We start from the raw sequence: 18,724 nt of genomic DNA, 5'->3' as shown, positions 1-18,724 counted from the left end.
GATACCGCTTTATATAGCGTACGGGAAATTATGGTTGCAGGAGGTTGCGATAGAAACGATTCGTAATGCACGACGGACCGTTCGTGAGTTCGGGGAAATGTTGGAAAGTCCGCTTTCGTCAGTGGTCAGAAGCGAAACGACAGTGAATCGCCGCGATATAGTAAATTCTCCCTAATTGACGCTCGGATTGCGCAGAAAAATGGACAATTTGAGAGGAGGGGATACGATTAATCGAGCCTTGCGCCTGGCTTTTATGATTTTCAACAATCGATAACTGTGAAAACGAGACGGAAGGCTATCGTAATTTTCTCAAATTGTCCATTTTTTGTGCACAATCCGAGCGTCAATTAGGGAGAATTGATTGTACTCGATCGCAGGCCATTTGCATCGGAATCCGATTCGATTTCTCGCGGAGCTCTACCATCTTTTGGACGTTCACCAGACTTCCGAATCATTTCACTGTCAATCATCGCTACATTGCCGATGTTCATGCAATTTGGGCGCAGCGGAATTCTGTATTGCGTCCGATGTATCGAAAGTTTTTTACAGTTTTATCCGATATCGAAAAGGAAACCATAAATGTCTATCATATAAATCATATCTATCATGAATATCCATCCATAAAGATCTATCTATCTACATAAATATCATTAAATGTTGACTGTAAAATTGCCGGCAGAGACACGCAATTCTTCGAGCAATTCAATTCTTGCAATTAATAGCAATTGGACTATAGAATTGAACGTTTTAACCCTTTGCACTCGAGTGGTGACTTTGAGGCGCCGTTAAGATTCGTTATATCACGTTCTAAGTGATATTAACAAATTATAGATTTCAAAGATTGTCAAGAGCGTAATTGCTGTGCGAGTCGCATCAGTCAATTTCACATGCATAAAATGCACTTTGTCGTGTAAAATGAAAATACCATAAGTGAGAAAAATGATTTTAGATTTACAGTTCGAATATAGCTTCGAGTGCAAAGGGTTGAATCGAAAGAAACTTCTCCTGGCTGGAAGAAGCTGAAGACGCGTTCTTCTGGAAAAAATGGACCGCGGCTTCGTCGCTGATTTAACAATATCTTGTGATCATCGACGAAGCTGTGTCGGAATGGCTGAGCATTATCGATCACGCAGCATGACGAAATCTCACGGATCTCTCATTTGCAACGCCGTGTTTCCGCGCGTCTCCGAAATGGCGCGCCATGGAACAGTCTCGCCGAAAACGAGCGGACGTTTTCGTAGCTCCGAATCATTTGGGAGGCAGGCAGGCAAGCGAGCAAGCAAGCTCGGGGTGAAACAGCAAAGCGAGCAGAAATATTCGGTGACACATTTCTCACGTACGTCCCCTCGATCACTTGATCTCTCCTCGATCACGATCCCGTTCTGTCTCATTCTTCTCGCCCTCTTCTCGCTCATTGCTCCCGTATCAGCGAACCATCAATCCCCGGTTGAAAACGAATTCGGAGGATACTGTCGGCCGTTCAACAGTAATTCCGAGGCACAGGTTATGGCAAAAGTGACAGTCGCTGTTGTTCTCGGGGCGCCGAATCTGCGCCTTCGAATCGGTGGACAAAATTTACCGCAACATTTCACTGCGATTCTCAGTTAATGAAATGTTAGAATTCTTGTTCGTTGTTTTAAGACCGCGGATTTTTTTATACTGTTATCATCGATATATATATATATATATATATATATATATATATATATATATATATATATATATATATATATATATTCAGGTCGTATGATCTGTTATCGCAGAATTTATCTTCTTAGAGTAATATCAGCAGACGAAGATATTTATGAGGAAATAAAAATTGTTCGCAGAAGCTAGTGCAATAGTTTTAATTAAAAAGTTGCTGCACTGTTTTCCAAAAGGATTTTCACACTTTTAGATATATCTTTATTCAATTGATTGAAAATAGGATTTCTGTAACTTTCTATAAATTTTTATAATTTTCTGTAATTTTCTATATTTCTATGATCTGTTATCGCAGATTATATCTTCTTAGAGTAATATCAGCAGACGAAGATATTTATGAGGAAATAAAAATTGTTCGCAGAAGCTAGTGCAATAGTTTTAATTAAAAAATTGCTGCACTGTTTTCCAAAAGGATTTTCACACTTTTAGATATATCTTTATTCAATTGATTGAAAATAGGATTTCTGTAACTTTCTATAAATTTTTATAATTTTCTGTAATTTTCTATATTTCTATGATCTGTTATCGCAGATTATATCTTCTTAGAGTAATATCAGCAGACGAAGATATTTATGAGGAAATAAAAATTGTTCGCAGAAGCTAGTGCAATAGTTTTAATTAAAAAATTGCTGCACTGTTTTCTAAAAGGATTTTCACACTTTTAGATATGTCTTTATTCAATTAATTAAAAATAGGATTTCTGTAACTTTCTATAATTTTTTGTAATTCTCTATAATGTTCTGTAATTTTCTATATTTCTATGATCTATTATTGCAGATTTTATCTTCTTAGAATAATATCAGCAAACGAAGATATTTATGAGGAAATAAAAATTGTCCTCAGAAACTACTGCAATAGTTTCAATTAAAAAATTGCTGCACTGTTTTCCAAAAGGATTTTCGCACTTTTAGATGTACTTTATTCTCTCAATGAATCGTTAAAAATAGAATTTCTATAACTTTCTATAATTTTTTGTAATTCTCTATAATTTTCTGTAATTTTCTATAATTTCTATACATTTCTATAATTTTCTATGATTTTTCAGGCGAATGAAGACGATGTAATCGAAACAGATGTCTCTCTATTTTCAGTTTAAAGTAAGCTGGAACAGATCGATGCTCTCTCATAATCCGTTTCCACCGTTAAATCGCAGCAATTTCAGCGACAAATTCATAAAATCGGCGGTCTTGTCGTCAGCAGCTCGTTTCCAGCAGGAAAAGTAGCCGACTCTAATTTTTCGATTTCCATTCACGTTCTCATCTCTCGGTGCATCCATCGCTTTCTAAACTCATTTATAGTCCCCCGCCTTCTCGCCGCTCCCCCGACGCAGAAACATATATATGTATATATATATATATCGTCAGAGCATAAACTCGAAACGCACGGGGAAACCATAAATCCGACGAGAACACGAGGCCGAATACGAGGAGCATAATCACGTTAGGGCATGATTTTCTGGCAGCCGGTTTAAACCGCGACGGAGCGCCGTCGCTTCGTTCGAACCGAACGTGCTAATTTTTCGCCGTGTCTTCATAATTTTGTTACCGCGATTTCCAGAATTCTCGGGCTCCGGTTCTCATTTTTTTTCTTTTCCCCGAACGCGAAACGCGTCGACGCCGGAAACGTTCGCGTTCGACGTTGTTCGCAGCGAAGTTTCGCGGTGATTTGCATAGAAACGAGCGGCGGTCCATCCGATTCGGAGTCGCGGGGATTCACCTTGGAAACCGGTGGCCATCACTTTTGTTGCAGACTGCGGGAGAGATGAAAAAACATAAAAGAAAGAAAAATGGGAAAATTTTTGGCAAAAGCGAAGAGAATCGAAGAGGCGAAACGAGATCGACGCGGCGGTACAAAAAAGAAATAGCTGCGGGACGAAATCGAACGAGAGAGAAATGAAAACAAAAAAAAAGAAAGACGAGAAGAAGTGAAAAAAGAAAGCATCGAAAGAAATTCGAAAGAGAGTTTCACGAAAATAAGCATAAAAGATTGCCAAGCAAAGATCTCGGGCGCATCTCGGTGGACTGATTTAATTAATCGATTTGTTTTGTTCTGTTCCGGTCGACGTGATCAGATCAACCGACAAATGTGATGGTCAACATCTTTCTCCGCTCTATCAGCAAAATAAATGATTGTAATATGGTGAGTGCAATATATAAAGTAATCATGAACCAAGGCCTATATGATGCAATCTGTATATCCACACGTTGTGTATATCTATTAACGTGTCACGTGTATATGATGCCGTAAGACTTGCACTTGTCTGTACTTGTATTATTTGTATTAACGTATATCCCAGCGTGTATTTATATACGTACGCGGCCCGGCGATAGGCCGGCGAACGAAAAGCGCGAGAGAAGGAATGGAAAAAGAAAAGGGAAAAAATAGAACAGATAGAAACGGACGCCGTACGTATATAAATATACGCGTTCTCCGTTTTTGAGCCGCGCTGAACAGTGGATGTGTGCCTATCAGTCGCACCTTCGTTGATTTTCTCGATGTCGTTGATGTCGTCATGTTCCTATTTTACATAATCGGCATATGTCTCTCTATCTCCTCTCTCTCTTTCTCTCTCTCTGTCTCTCTTTCTTTCTCTCTACATCTACCTCTACAGGACCCTCATAAATACGGAGCCTCCAGAAACTCGCGTAATCTCGACGCTAAACGAAAAGTCCTTCGCCGTTCTTAAGACGTCGACCGGTTTTAAGCAGCAAATTATTTTTGACGCTGACGTCGCGACGTTCGTCTATCGACGGAAATGTTTGTTTCAGTTCGTACTTGAGGAAATGTTCCTATACGGAAAACACCCTGTATAAAACAGAGTGTCCTAAAATTATGGTATTTCCGAAAAACGAGGAGTTCCTGAGGTGATTTGAAGTAACTTTTTCCTTTACAACAATGTTCTCCGAGGCATCGTTTACGAGTTATTGAGGAAAAACCAATGACCAATAAGGGGCGAGCTCGCCTGGCGCTAGGCGGCCGAGCCAGTGAGCGGAACTCGGCTTCGTGTGCTCGTTGGCTGGGCCGCTTCGCGCCAATCGAGGTCGCCTCTCATTGGTCACTGTTTTTCGTTAATAACTCGTTAACGATGACTCGGAGAACATTTTTGTAAAGGAAAAATTTGCTTCGAATGACCTCAGTTATCTCTAATTTCCTGGAAGTATCAAAATTTTGAGGCACCCTGTATATAGTAAATTCTCTCTAATTGACGTTCAGTTGGGAAACAAAAGTGGATAATTTTGGGAAGGGGAGATACGATTGTTAACATGAACTCGTAAAAACGCGTGTCTCCTGAACGATGAAATGGTCTCGTCTCTCATTTGACGTGGGTTCGACCTACAACCACAAACGAATCCACAAACGAGGAATGGCAAAGGACTTTTCCACGAGCATCGGCGCGCAAAACACACATGTTCGAAAGGTGCTGGATTTTCGGGGCGACCCGTACATTTCTCCCTCCCCCCTCTCTCTCTCTCTGGCTCTCTCTGTCTCTTTGTTATGTTACTTTGATTGTTCGAACGTTCGATTGACTGTGCGTCTGCAACCACGTCTCTCTGTGCCTTGTTTGAACGCGATCCGTTCGTTCTTTGTTTTTTTTTGTTTGCCTGGAGAAACGCGGGGAAAATGAGAATCCGCGAAACGACGGGAGAACGAGCGACGGGAAAGAAAAAAAAGCGAGGAGCAACGAACAGAAAGAGAAAGAATAGCGAATGATAGATACACGGGAGAGAAAATGGGAATAAAAAGAAGGATAGCGAGAACGAGAGAAACAAAAAAACGAAGGAGAAAAGAGGAAACGAAGAGGTAGGGAAGAAGGAGGAGGAATACAGAGGAACGAAAGGCGAAAGCAGACGAGAAAAGAGGAGGCGCGACGACGACTACGACGACGACGACGACCGTGGGAATAATCAAACGGGCTTGGTACGCGCGTTCGTCGCAGGCTCGACCCGTGGACGCTTTTCTTGTATCCGTCGACGACGACGGCGACGCTTTCTTTTGATCATGCGTGCCGAGCGATCGCGTCGAGCCGCGTTTTTTCACCGTCCTTCTGTCATCCATTCACATGCACACCTGCGGGATCTACAGATAGAGGACGCGCGCACGCGATGTTATCCCGCTGTTAAACAGAGTCCTCTGTCCCCGGCGAGATAATATTTGCCCAGGAAGAGACAATATCTATATCGGGGCGCGATCGAACATTTTGTGTGGACCAACCTCCGGGGACGATCATTGTCGTCCCACCATTCTTTCCTGACGTCTGGCTCCCCTTTGTTTGCGCCAATAACGATTTTCGACGGCTCTATTAGCCTACCGCGACAACTATCATCGACACGTTCCCGACGATTCTTCCATGGTTCTGCCATCGATCTCGCGACGTTTCTGGGTTAACCGTGTTTTTTTTTCGCTGTCGTTCCTGCGGGACGATTTATGTACAGCGATGTCTCTCCAATTGACGCTCGGATTGTACACGAAAATGGACAATTTGGGAGGAGGAGATACGAATATTCGAGCTTTTAGGGTCGTTTTTATGGTCATCGATTCTCAACGATTATGAAAACGGGCTACAAGGCTCGAATAATCGTATCTCCTCTTCCCAAATTGTCCATTCTTGTGCGCAATCTGAGCGTCAGTTAGGGAGACATTACTGTACATTGCAGTCGAAACTGGAACTTTCACAACCGTTTAGCTGCGTCGATTAATTTTGTGCGCGCCTTATCGATCGCATTGGATGCAATTTTTGTCTGCGAATTTTTCTAGTTTCATTGTAACACGCGCGACATTTACGTGAATATACAGGGTTTCTCAAAATTATGGTATTTCCGGGAAATGAGAGGTTCCTGAGATCATTTGAAATAACTTTCTCCTTTACGAAAATTTTCTCCGAGGCATCGTTAACGAGTTATTGACGAAAAACACTGACCAATGAGAGGCGAGGTCAGCTGGCGCGAGGCGGACCCAGCCAACGAGCGCACGAAGTCCAGTTCCGCCCATTGACTGGCCCGCCTCGCGGCAGCCGAGCTCGCTTCTCATTGGTCACCCTTTTTCGTTGATAACTCGTAAACGAAGCCGCGGATTGCATTTTCGCTGAGGAGAAAGTTACTTCAAATGACCTCAGGAACCCCTCATTTCCCGAAGTACCATAATCTTGGGACACCCTGCATATTTCAACGATTGCTTAACAATTTTTATCTGAGATCGTAGACGGAGTATTTCTGTTGTAAGACGTAAGATCGCCATTTCTTTGTGACCAGTATACTCGTCGTTCATTAAAAGGTTCAGCTAAAAGGTTAATCGATGAGACAATTGTTCGGTGGCAGGATTAAAGAACGTTGCAACGAGCTTCGTTTAATTCTGCTGTAAAGAATCGTCGAATTTGTGAAGCAAATTCTGATCTGCCGATAAATTCTTCTTTACGAAGAATCGAGGATTAAATTCTTCTTTTCAACGTTAATGTTCGATATGAAACGAGCCGCAGTTCTTAGAATGCAGATTCGCGTTTACGGTATTTCATTTACATTCTTCACAAAGAGTAGAATTTTTTAATTAATTACTTTCACACAATGAAACAGAATTTTATCGAAGCTTGTGCTTTGTAAGCTGATATTAATACATCGATATTTTCAGTTCCTTCCGATCTTCTCGCTGTTTTATATTTAAATATCAAAGCGCAAAAATTACGGTAAACTCTCTGCAATTGTCTCTCAACTTGTAAATAAAAATGGACAATCTGCGAAGATCGGATACGATTATGCGAGTCTCGCGGCTCGTTCTCATAGTCTCCGATCGTCGACAATTATAAAAACGAGCCGCGAGGCTCGAATAACCGTATCTCCTTCTCACAAATTGTCGGTTTATATAAATTACATAAATAACGCGAAAATCACCCAAAGAAATGCGCAATGCTCCGTTTTCTTTTTCGGCGATCCAAGAGAGGAATCCACGAAAATAATCCGCGAATGTGATCCGAGAAAATGATCCAACGACGCGATCGGGGAAAGGGAAATAATTGCGGAGAAATTGCGGTAATAACGCGCAAGCAGCGATCTCGTCGGAACGAATAATTGTCGCATAGAGGTTGCGGTACTAATAAGTCATATTCACGGAACGACGTGCTTTTTCTCGCGGTAACGCAGAGGGGGAAGGGGGTTGGGGAAACAGCGTCACGCGAAAAGTATAATATTGTAATCTCCGGCAAGAAAACTTTTGAAAGGCACCGCGATTTCCGAGTTTGACGAGAAAAAGGATCGGGGGAAAAAAGAAAGAAGGAAACCGTGCGCGGAGAGGCACGAGCCTTTGTAGTTTGATTGAAAAGAACATTTCATGTGCAACGAGTTGATACTCTAATTCATACAAGGTTGGTCACGCAACTGGAACCACTTCGCCAACTCCGTAACTATTGATTTCACGCGAAAGTTCGTTCAAATAATTATTCGAGGGGATACGAGGCCCCTATCCGCGGCCTTTGTACCGTTTGTTACTCGAAAAACCTCGAGAGAGCAGGTTCTTATTTTTTTTTTCCTCCTCCGCGCGGAACGCGAAGTTTCATTTCCGGGGGATGACACTCGAGAACCGTTCCGCGTTAGAGGAATCTCTTCCCTTGCGATTTCGTGCGCGTCCTCTCGAAATTCTACGAATTCTTCATTTCGAAAATACAGTAATTTCTCCCCGAAAAAATGTTCGGAATCGAAATCGACAGATTTGGGAATACTGAGTCACATAGTAATGCTGGAATAAAAACGATGACTTAACTTTTTTATTCCTAATCTTTTGCCACGATTCGGAGGCAATTCGGAGGCCACATGACACGATTCGAAGGCAATTTGCAGGTCACGTGCCAATTATTTGAAGGCAATTCGGAGGCCACATGCTATTATTCGAAGGCAATTCGATGGCCACATGATACAATTCGAAGGTAATTCGGAGGCCACATGACACGATTCGAAGACAATTCGCAGGCCACATGCTACTATTCAAAGGCAATTCGCAAGTCACATGCTATTATTCGAAGACAATTCGGAGACCACGTGCTACAATTCGAAGGCAATGTAGAGGTCTCATGCCACGATTCGAAGGCAATTTAGAGATCTCATGCCACGATTCGAAGGCAATTTAGAGGTCTCATGTCACGATTCGAAGGCAATTCGGAGGCGACTTGCTACAATTGGAAGGCAAACACACCATTTCGTATCGTCTTCCGTCGACCCTTAGCATCGACGCAGCAATAAATTACACAGGCGTAGGACTAGCACAAGAAAATTCACAGGAACCCGAAATTTGGCATTTCCGGGAGAAATTACTGTAAATATTTGATCTCGAACCGCGCGTCACTTTTCAGTTCCTCGACAAAGAAATCGTCCGAATTTGCCCGTAAATTGGTAATCGCGTTAAGATCGACGGTTTTATGTCTCCGCGATCTCGAAATCGCAGGAACCGGCGCAGAACGCGATCTCACACGTTCGAACATTGATTCGGGACACGCTCCGAATGTTTCATGCTGGGCTATATTATCTCGGAAAATAATTTCGAAGACGTCGCCTGAAGACGAGAACCCGCTGGTCCTCCGCTCCGGCGTCGATGCCGAACAAAAAAGCCGCGAAATCCGCGCAAAGTAAATACGATCCTCCGCACGCAGGACGTCGGAGTCGAAAGTCGAGAGTTTCAATCCCGTTGTCTTCCTTCTCCGGTCTTCTCCCCGCCCGTTCCCATCCTTCGCGCGTTATTACTAGGCCGCGGATGTTTATGCATATTCATATTTTCGCCGAAGAAACGAGATTTGAATTTAAACAAGAAATTGTCGCCTCGAATTCTCTCTCTCTCTCTCTCTCTCTCTCTCTCTCTCTCTCTCTCTGTGTACAGTCAACGAGGAAAGTCTGCGTACGGGGGACTCTCGAAAGCCGAGGAAAAGAGCTCGCACATTTTGCGGGGGATTCTCGAAAGCTGAAGAAAAGTAGCTCGCGCATTTTGTTAGATCATTCAGCAAGCTGAAGGCAATTCGCAGGTCACGTGCTACTATTCGAAGGCAATTCGCGGATCACATGCTACTATTCGAAGGCAATTCGCAAGTCACATGCTATTATTCGAAGACAATTCGGAGACCACGTGCTACAATTCGAAGGCAATTCGCGGATCACATGCTACTATTCGAAGGCAATTCGGAGGCCTCATGCCACGATTCGAAGACAATTCGCAGGCAACATGCTACTATTCAAAGGCAATTCGCAAGTCACATGCTACTATTCAAAGGCAATTCGGAGACCACGTGCTACAATTCGAAGGCAATTCGGGAGCCTCATGCCACGATTCGAAGGTGATTTTAATTCGTGAACGAGTGAGATTTCGCATAAAGGTTACGGATCAATATTTTCACGGGATTCTATGGATCACGATCGACGATCGTGTGACGCCTTTTACGATCGTCGTAATCGTGAAAAAAGTCATTTCTTAGCGATTCGAAGCTCCGAGAGAACGTTGGTCCGCGGAACGTGCAAGATCCCTTTGTTCTCTAATTATTTCAATTAGCGAGCCGTACGCAGACCTTCGCGGCGGACTGTTGACGATGGCGTTGAAACGAGATCTTGTCTACAAACGCATAAAATCCGCGGGCTAGTTATTTGCTAGAGCCCGGACAGAGGAATCGATCACTCTTTTCAAGCAATTCAGCCCATTCACGGGTCTCCTTCATCGAGAACAGTATTCATCCCGTTGAATCGGCTAAATAAATTGAAAACCACGAGTGATCCTCTCGCGCCGGGTCTAGCGACGATCCCGGCGTGTAAAGGATGATCTAAGGAAGAGGATCGACGAAAATAGGTGCGATTGACACCTGTGCAAATACGAGCGAAATACCGTCTCATTAACGGAGCCGATTCTTCTCGATCTTGATACGTCGATAATAATGCAACGTATTGTAAATCTAATGTCTCACGCATACAATTTCTTAATTCGTCACCGTAAAAATCGCACAGCTGATTAAAAATAGTCACCAATAATTTATATATACATACATATATATATTTATGTATCTGCACATAACGATCGATGATCGAATTATGATAAGAGCAATCCACCAATTAATCGCTTTCGCTTATCACCTGAAAAATTCGCTGATTCAGCCGACAGGATTTTTAGGGTTCGGTCGTTCTTCGGATCGTTCTGTATGTACACTGTTCGTATCGCTTTTGCTTCTGCGGGAGGAGTGACGAAACTGATATTATTAATCAGTGTCACTCAAGGGGGCGCCCTTCTATTGTGATTAGAATCGATCGCCGGCCGAGGATGGAAGGGAAGGAAAATGTTCTCCCATTTTTGGCGCGGAACATCCTGCACAAGGTTTGAGCTTAATAGCGATCCAGACGTCGTTCTTAGTTAAGAGGTAAATCGGGAAATATAATATTTTTAACAAAATATAATTAATTAAATTAATACAAATCAATCAGAATTCGTTTAAATCACTTAAATGAACCGACGATAATCGTTTCCACGACGTAAATAATTGTTATACTTATTATATATTGAATATCGATGGAAAGGAAAGTGGACTTTTTATTATGACAGCTTTTTACTGTTTCTATGACGTAAATTTATTATTACGTTAACATTATTATTACTTTTTATTACGTTAACGTTTAAGCTACAGAATACTAGACAATTTTCTGCACAAATGATTATTCCGTGAAATTTCCTGCAATTCTTTATTTATAGAATCGTGTACAGAATTATACACTTAGTATACAGGGTGTTCCAAAATGTTTGAGTCAAGTCCATTTGACTAAAAAATTCTAAAACACTAAACAACTAAAGAACAGAGCAGATGGAACATTCTCGGTGCAACAAGTTATTACATAGAATGTCTCGGATAATTAATATATTATTAACCCTTTGCACTCGAAGCTATTTTAATCTAAAATAATAAACCTAAAATAATTTTTCTGACTTACAGTATTTCCATTTTATATGACAAAGTGCATTTTATGCATACGAAATTGAGTCTCGTAGTGACTTGTACAACAGTTACACTTTTAACAATTTCTTAAACGTAAACTTTGTTAATACAAAAATGATCTTGGAATATGCTATAACAATTTTAATGGTGCCTCAGAGTCACCACCCGAGTGCAAAGGGTTAGATGAATAAAGAAACAGAATTTTTATAGCGCATCAGTCTAGTGTACAGGTCGTTTAAAAAGTTCCTAATCGAAGCGACAAATCGGAGGCCTGGGACAGCCTGTACCAAAACTGGCCCGCCAATTTCGTCACTTGACCGTCGATTTTGTCACTTGACCGCCGATTAGTCGAACCGGCGACTGTTAATCGCGTAGCCGATAGATCGAACGACTTTCGACTCCGTCGAGGAAGACTCGATAAGATCTCAAGCGTCTCTCTGTTGGCCCGTGAAGGATCCACACTTGTCGGGCTCGCGGCCGCCGCAGAACACGTGGTTGAGTCTAATGGCGACGATAAAATCGAGTTTCGCCGACGACGACGGCGACGACGACGACGTTGACGTCGAGGTCGACGGGTGCGCGCCTTTTCAGAGCGTGATTCAATCTTTCGGCCGTCGCCTCTCTAACGTCGTGTCACGCGGAAACCGTGATGGAACAGTGATTTCTCTCGCGTGCGCCGGCTATTTTTCGTTCCCTTTTCTTTTTTTGTCTCTCCTTCGCGTTTCCGGGCAGCCGCGTGCAGCCGACTGCCGTTAACGACCTGGTATACAGAGTGTTAAAAATATGACGGCGCTGAAAGGCCGGGCAATTCTACGCCGGGAACCGGAACGAGGAAACCGTAAAATCTGATTTTTTCTGTAGGGAGCTTCGTTCTCGGAGGGGACGAAAAAAGAAACAGAAAACGACGCAAGGTTCGTTTGCGGCGGGGATTCTTTGACGCTGTGTCTGACCAATGCTGGATGCTTCTACTGGCGCGCAGATGGCATTTGATGCTGGCAGTAGAAGCACGTGATACTTTACGAGGAGTTTATTCGTTCCCGGAGAATTTACTTGGGATCCGAGTTATTCGGATTTTTCGGTGGCTAATTTGTCCGACCACCGATGGACGTTTCTACTTGGACGTCATTTTAAAAGACGGCGATACGGTTAAGCAGATTTTTGTACGTTTTAAATAGTATAACATTTTTGCGAGGACGCATCTTATCTGCTTGAACCGTTTCGAAACCTCGTCGGACATTGTCCGACTAATGCTGTGTGTTTCTACTTGAATCCACACAATATTTTCAGCTGATGATATAATTAAGAAGAACAAGATTCTCCGTACACTTGGAACAATATAACATTTTTCTGAGAAGATTTCTAAGTGCTTTGAGTTCTTGGACATTGTCTGACTAGCACCGAATGCTTCTACTTGGGCAGACGTCATTTTAAAAGCCAGCGATACGGTTAAGCAGATTTTTGTCTGTTCTAAATAGTATAACATTTTTGCGAGTTTATAGTTTAACCTTTTTTTTAATAGTATAACATCTTATCTGCTTGAAGCGTTTCAAAGCCTCGTCGGAGATTGCCCGACTAATGCTGGGCGTTTCTACTTGAATCCACACAATATTTTCAGCTGATAATATAATTAAGAAGAACAAGATTCTCCGTACACTTGGAACAATATACCATTTTTCTGAGAAGATATCTAAGTGCTTTGAGTTCTTGGACATTGTCTGACTAGTACCGAATGCTTCTACTTAACACAGGATACTATCATCTGCTTCCCATTAATCAAGATGCTCAAGCAATTATTTCCTTCGTGAAAAAAAAATTCATGCTGCAAATACGTGAAAAGTAACGCTGTCATAAATATTATGACTTGCAGTAGAGTAAACCAGCGATGGTCAGACGCGCAGGGCAATATTAAACGCAGAAGTTCCAATCGTTAATAATCAGGCACAGTAATAGAACGCCTGTGCAATAAAAGAACAGAAGGCCTTTACAATGAAAATCTGACATTTTCTCTCTGATTTATCGCGTAGAATTGCGATCCGCCGTGCGCTCTGTACAATTCGAGACGGCAATAATTTATCGAATCTATATCTGATCATGCATACTTGTGTTTCTTTCCTATAACTGCATGCTACATATGTATATTCGTCCCAGGCAACCAGTCCCGTTTCCATTCCGTTCCATTCCATTCGTCTCTGTCTCCATAACGTCGTTGTCTGTCTTTCCTGCCTCTCTCTCTCTTTTTCTCTCTCTCTTTCTCTCTCTTTGTCACCGAACTATCTATCTGTCCGTCTCTGTTTCGCTGTCATCCATCTGTCATCGAACAATACCTGGAGCACGCTCGCTCGAAATCGAGTTTCATCGATTCATCGGTTCACATTTCGAACGAAAACGAGAAGAAAATCGATTCGATTAGGCCAACTGCTCGCCCGTCTGATCGATGATCGCGACGATCGCGAACGTTCCGAGGGCATCGGAGATGCAAATGATTCGGAAAAGGACCATGGTAACGGTTACGGGTCGCGTCGACGGTCTAAACGCGAAAAGCGATTTCCATGCGACAGAAATCCTCGCGTCTCGTCGATTCGATAAGGTAGCTCTTTCAGGAATTTCAGCGGGGTTTCAGCCGCGGGTCACTTTTGCCGCTGAAAATGGAGCTATTTCTACCGGTCGTCCATTTCGTCGCGATTTCCAAAGCAGCGTATTTCGCGGGCGCGTCTCGGAGCGACTCGAATGGTCAGCGAACCGGGGCCGGCAACTCGTTCGACTCGACGTGACGCGAGTTTTCTATAAACGCATGGGAACCGACGCTTTCAGGGCCACTCTGCTTGCCCGAGTCCAGAATGGTCGTTCCATCGGGTCGAGCGACGCGAGCGGTCTCGATCTCGGTAATTTATGGTTGCCGCAACATTCTGTGGAAGGTCGATGAAATCGAGCCGCCGACGATTTCACGATTTCATCGGTATCCGACGAAGAGGCGGCGCTTCAATTCCGCGATATTAAATTGTTAATGCATCCGGCGCGGCAACAGGCCGCAGAATTCGGATCTCTCCGCCGCGCGGTCGAAGGAACGTTCTCCGCGAGATGATTTCCGATTCGCCGTCGAAACGGCGGCTGAATGCGGCTGGATCTCGATTTCTTTTTCCTTATTTTTTCTTTTCTTTTTTTTTGCCGTCCGGGGAACGAACGCTGTCCGTACCGCCACGGTAATTGAATGGCGGCCAAAGTGGGGCAGAAAAATTCGAGTCGCGCATAAATCATTCGCCGGATATATCAGCGGCGTATTATGGGCGAAGCCGCGGGGATCCGAACGGACTCGTTACTCAACCCAATAAAATATGGATCGTCCGCCATTGGTATCGTTCACTGGGAGAGAGGGATTCTCTTCGAGCTTGCGTACAAAAGCCATTGTGCCGGGCGAAATGATTACCTGATGAGCTAATACTCTCTGACAATGCGTGCCGCGCGATCACCGAGCTCGAGAATGTCTTCGACGGCCAGGAAAGCCGTGTCGCGATCTATAGCCTGACCACAGGCTGGCTCGTGCTACTCGGCGAATGCTGGAGCTGCTGCGAGTTACAGTAATTTCTGCCAGAAATGTTCGGAGGTCGGAATCGAAGCCGGAGATCTGAGAATAATGGAGTCGCGATTATTAGGGCCTCGCGGCTTCTTTTTGTAGAAACTCGGACCAGTCGGTAAAAAATGGACACATAGTAGTGCTAGGATAACAACGATGACTTAACTTTTTTATTTTTTATTTTTTTGCCACGATTCGGAGGCAATTCGGAGGCCGCGTGACACGATTCGAAGGCAATTCGGAGGCCACGTGATATTATTCGAAGGCAATTCGGAGACCACATGACACCATTCGAAGGCAATTCGCAGGCCACATGCTAGTATCCAAAGGCAATTCGCAAGTCACATGCTATTATTCGAAGGCAATTCGGAGACCACGTGCTACAATTCGAAGACAATTCGGAGGCCATATGATACGATTCGAAGGCAATTCGCAAGCCACATGCTATTATTCGAGGCAATTCAAAGGCCACATGACACGATTCGCTTTTCCTTACCTGACTTACACCCACGTCTGACCGACTCCGTCGGCCCTTAGCATCGACGTCGCGATAAATTACATAGGCGTGGTACCACAAATCGGTGTAGGAGCTCAAGAAAATTCACAGCAACCCGAAATTTAGCATTTCTGGGAGTAATTACTGTACTCTAATCTAGCGTTCGAATCGCTCAAATTTTTCGAGTCGCCCAAAATCAAACGAACTGATAGACGAGATCCGAGTTACTTGAAAAATCAAGATTCTTGAATAGGAATAGTGCTATCCAGACGCGAAAGTCCTCGCACCTGAAACGAAAAAGTAAATCCATATCAATCTACTCGAAGATGAATGCTTAGCTCGAACAGTTTCAAATCGCTCGAATATTAAAACATATATCCTACAGAGAAGTATCGACAGCTACGCGACGCTCGAAACTAATCGACGCGCTTTATCGAACGAAGCACGAGCATTCGGATTTTTCAAGTCACTCGAACTTCAACTGGAACGGTAATTCGATTCCGGGCGACTCGAGAACCTCGAACGCTCGACTCGACTTCTCGTCGAATAAATTGCGCATCTCTAGCGAATTACCTGGCGGCGACACGTTCCTCGTCGCAAGTTTATCCAGCGTTAATCGCAGCGTCCCTTTAAATGCCGAGCCTTGAACATCGATTGTATCGATTACTCTCGCCTCGCCATGCTCCAGTCGGTTCTTCGAACGAAAAGACGGTCCCGTACGCGAGAATTTACACGCCCGGCACCCAACTCGCTGCAAATCCAACGGTGCTCCACGCCGTACAGGCGTTGCGAACTTTTTTTCTCCGTGCAGCAACAATTTCGTACGGTTTTTCCCACCCTCGACGTTTAAAAGGACCACGTGCTGTATGTACCTACCGTTGATTACAATCGGGCAACCCTTTTTTCTTCTCTCTCTCTCTCTCTCTCTCTCCTTTCTCGATCCGTTCGATTCGTTTCACGATTGATTTCACCGCGTTCGTTTCCTCGCTTTCATGCTCGCCGGTCCGTCTTTTGTTCGCGGTTCGTTCCCATAACACACGGCGACGTTCCCGTAATATAACAACGTTACGAGCGCGTTTATCCCGCGGGACGCGTCTTCCAATGTCTACGATAGCGAAATCGCATTAGGCGGCAAGACGCGCGGCGAATCGCGGGCATCGTTCGCTGGTATTAGGTCGAGTCGTAAATAACTTCCGATACAGCTAGGTGGGATCTATTGTTCGCGTCTGCCCGCTACGAGTCGCCGGGACAAACCAGTTTTTGCTTGCGCTCGATAGATATACGTAGGTATACTATATCTACTGTATTCTTTGTATTTGCTACTTACGATATAGTGTGTACTGTATCTGCTATGCAGGCTGTTCGAGAGATCGTGGTACAAACGGCAAGGGGGTGATTCTACGTGCAAAAGTAAGTCGAGAGAGAGGAGTAACATTTTTTCGTTTAAGGCTCCGTTTTCGAGAAAACCGGGTTGAAAGATGCGTCAAATTCGCGTGGCTCGTAATATGACGAGAAGTAGAATTGGTATGTCATGGCCAGACGCGTCAGTTGATTCCAATTCGATAAAATTACTTTTTCAACGTAATTTTTCTCGAAAACGGAGCCTTCGATAAAAAAATGTTATTCCACTTTCTCGAGTTATTTTTGCGTGTGGAATCACCACCTTGCCGGCTGTACCACGATTTTCCGGACACCCTGTATACTATATATTATTATATATCTACTATCTACAATATACTATATACTATATATTCTTATCTACTATACACTATATAGATATACTATATATGTATAATAATAATGTATATATATATATGTATAATAATATATATAATAATAATAATAATAATAATATATAAAAATAATATATAATAATAATAATATATATGATAGATAAATAACCTTGCACTAAATAGATAAGGGTACGAAATAAATAAAAACAAGAAAAAATAAAAAAGATAAATGAAAACAAAAGCAAAATAACTAAGAAAATGGAAGTTACGTATGACTCGACCGAATAGTTTCGGAGCCGTGGAATCGCGACTTCGATGGATCCGCCGACTTATAAGAACATCGTGGAATTTTTATTGCGATATTAAACGGTGGCCGCGGTTGTTCGTCGCGTGAAGAACGTCCGGAACGATCTCGTTGCATTCGCGTTCATTAAAATAGAGTAGAAATATTGTTTCGAAAACAAGAACGTCGAGGCGCGGGTTAAACGGTGTAATAAAATTGAAATTAATTGCGCGCGCGCGCGAAGTGGAAACGTTACCGTTTTCATGTTCATTAGAAAGAAGAAAGAAGAAAAAAAGAAACAGCGGGAAGGTCGGATGGAAAATGAAAACGCTGACGCGGTGATAAACGGTGTAATGAAAACGAATTAAAACGAAATGGTCGCGAAGGGCGGAGATTGCAAAATGCTGAACATTCCCTCGATTAATTTCCGTCGCGCGCGAATTCCGTCGAACGCGGTGAAAATATCGCCGCGAAGACGATAAATATCCTGGTCGACCGTTTCGGTCGAAACACCAAGGCTTCCAGTGAAATATTCGCGGGAAGAACGAGAAAAAACGTTTCGAGAGCGGAAAGATTCTGGAACACGCGAAAACTCCCTTCGATCATGAGAAACCCGTTGCGAGATATTTTCACGATGCCGAACGATCGGTCGATCGAGTCGACTGAATCGATGCCAGCGGAACCGACGAATTTTCACGCTGATTGCGGATCAAAATATTTGCTTGCGTTGGATATAATAACAACAACAACAAAGCGGAGACGAGTGGCGCGCGTTGCGGAGAGATCGCAGGTCGCGAAAATTCTGGATCGATTTAATTAGAGCAGCGGGAATATCCGTTGAAAACACACAGCCGGCGCGGTAGAGGCCGATTATTAGCTGACTCGTACTACTTGCGTGTAATGTATTCATGAAAGTGAAAGGGAAACGGACTGAATGAAGCGGGGGGAGATATCACTTTCGCGGCGCTAAACGGATCGAAGATTTTGAATAATTAAG

The 18,724-nt window shown here is 43.4% G+C and overlaps 1 protein-coding gene across 10 annotated transcripts in view; it reads left to right on the top strand.

The window, feature by feature from the left end:
- GluClalpha (glycine receptor alpha 1) overlaps positions 1-18,724 on the top strand; it is an 82,142-nt gene that overhangs the window by 40,121 nt on the left and 23,297 nt on the right. For 2 of the 10 annotated variants that reach the window (XM_076525430.1, XM_033480416.2), the window contains one exon: positions 3,776-3,843. The exons of the other annotated variants lie outside the window; for them this stretch is intronic. In XM_076525430.1, the coding sequence (XP_076381545.1) occupies positions 3,776-3,843 (68 nt within the window). The remainder of the gene's footprint in view (positions 1-3,775; positions 3,844-18,724) is intronic. 10 annotated transcript variants of the gene reach the window in all.

The sequence above is a fragment of the Megalopta genalis genome, chromosome 11 (assembly GCF_051020955.1).
Source record: "Megalopta genalis isolate 19385.01 chromosome 11, iyMegGena1_principal, whole genome shotgun sequence".
NCBI classification, from domain to species: domain Eukaryota; kingdom Metazoa; phylum Arthropoda; class Insecta; order Hymenoptera; family Halictidae; genus Megalopta; species Megalopta genalis.
This window is presented reverse-complemented; position numbering and strand designations above follow the sequence as displayed.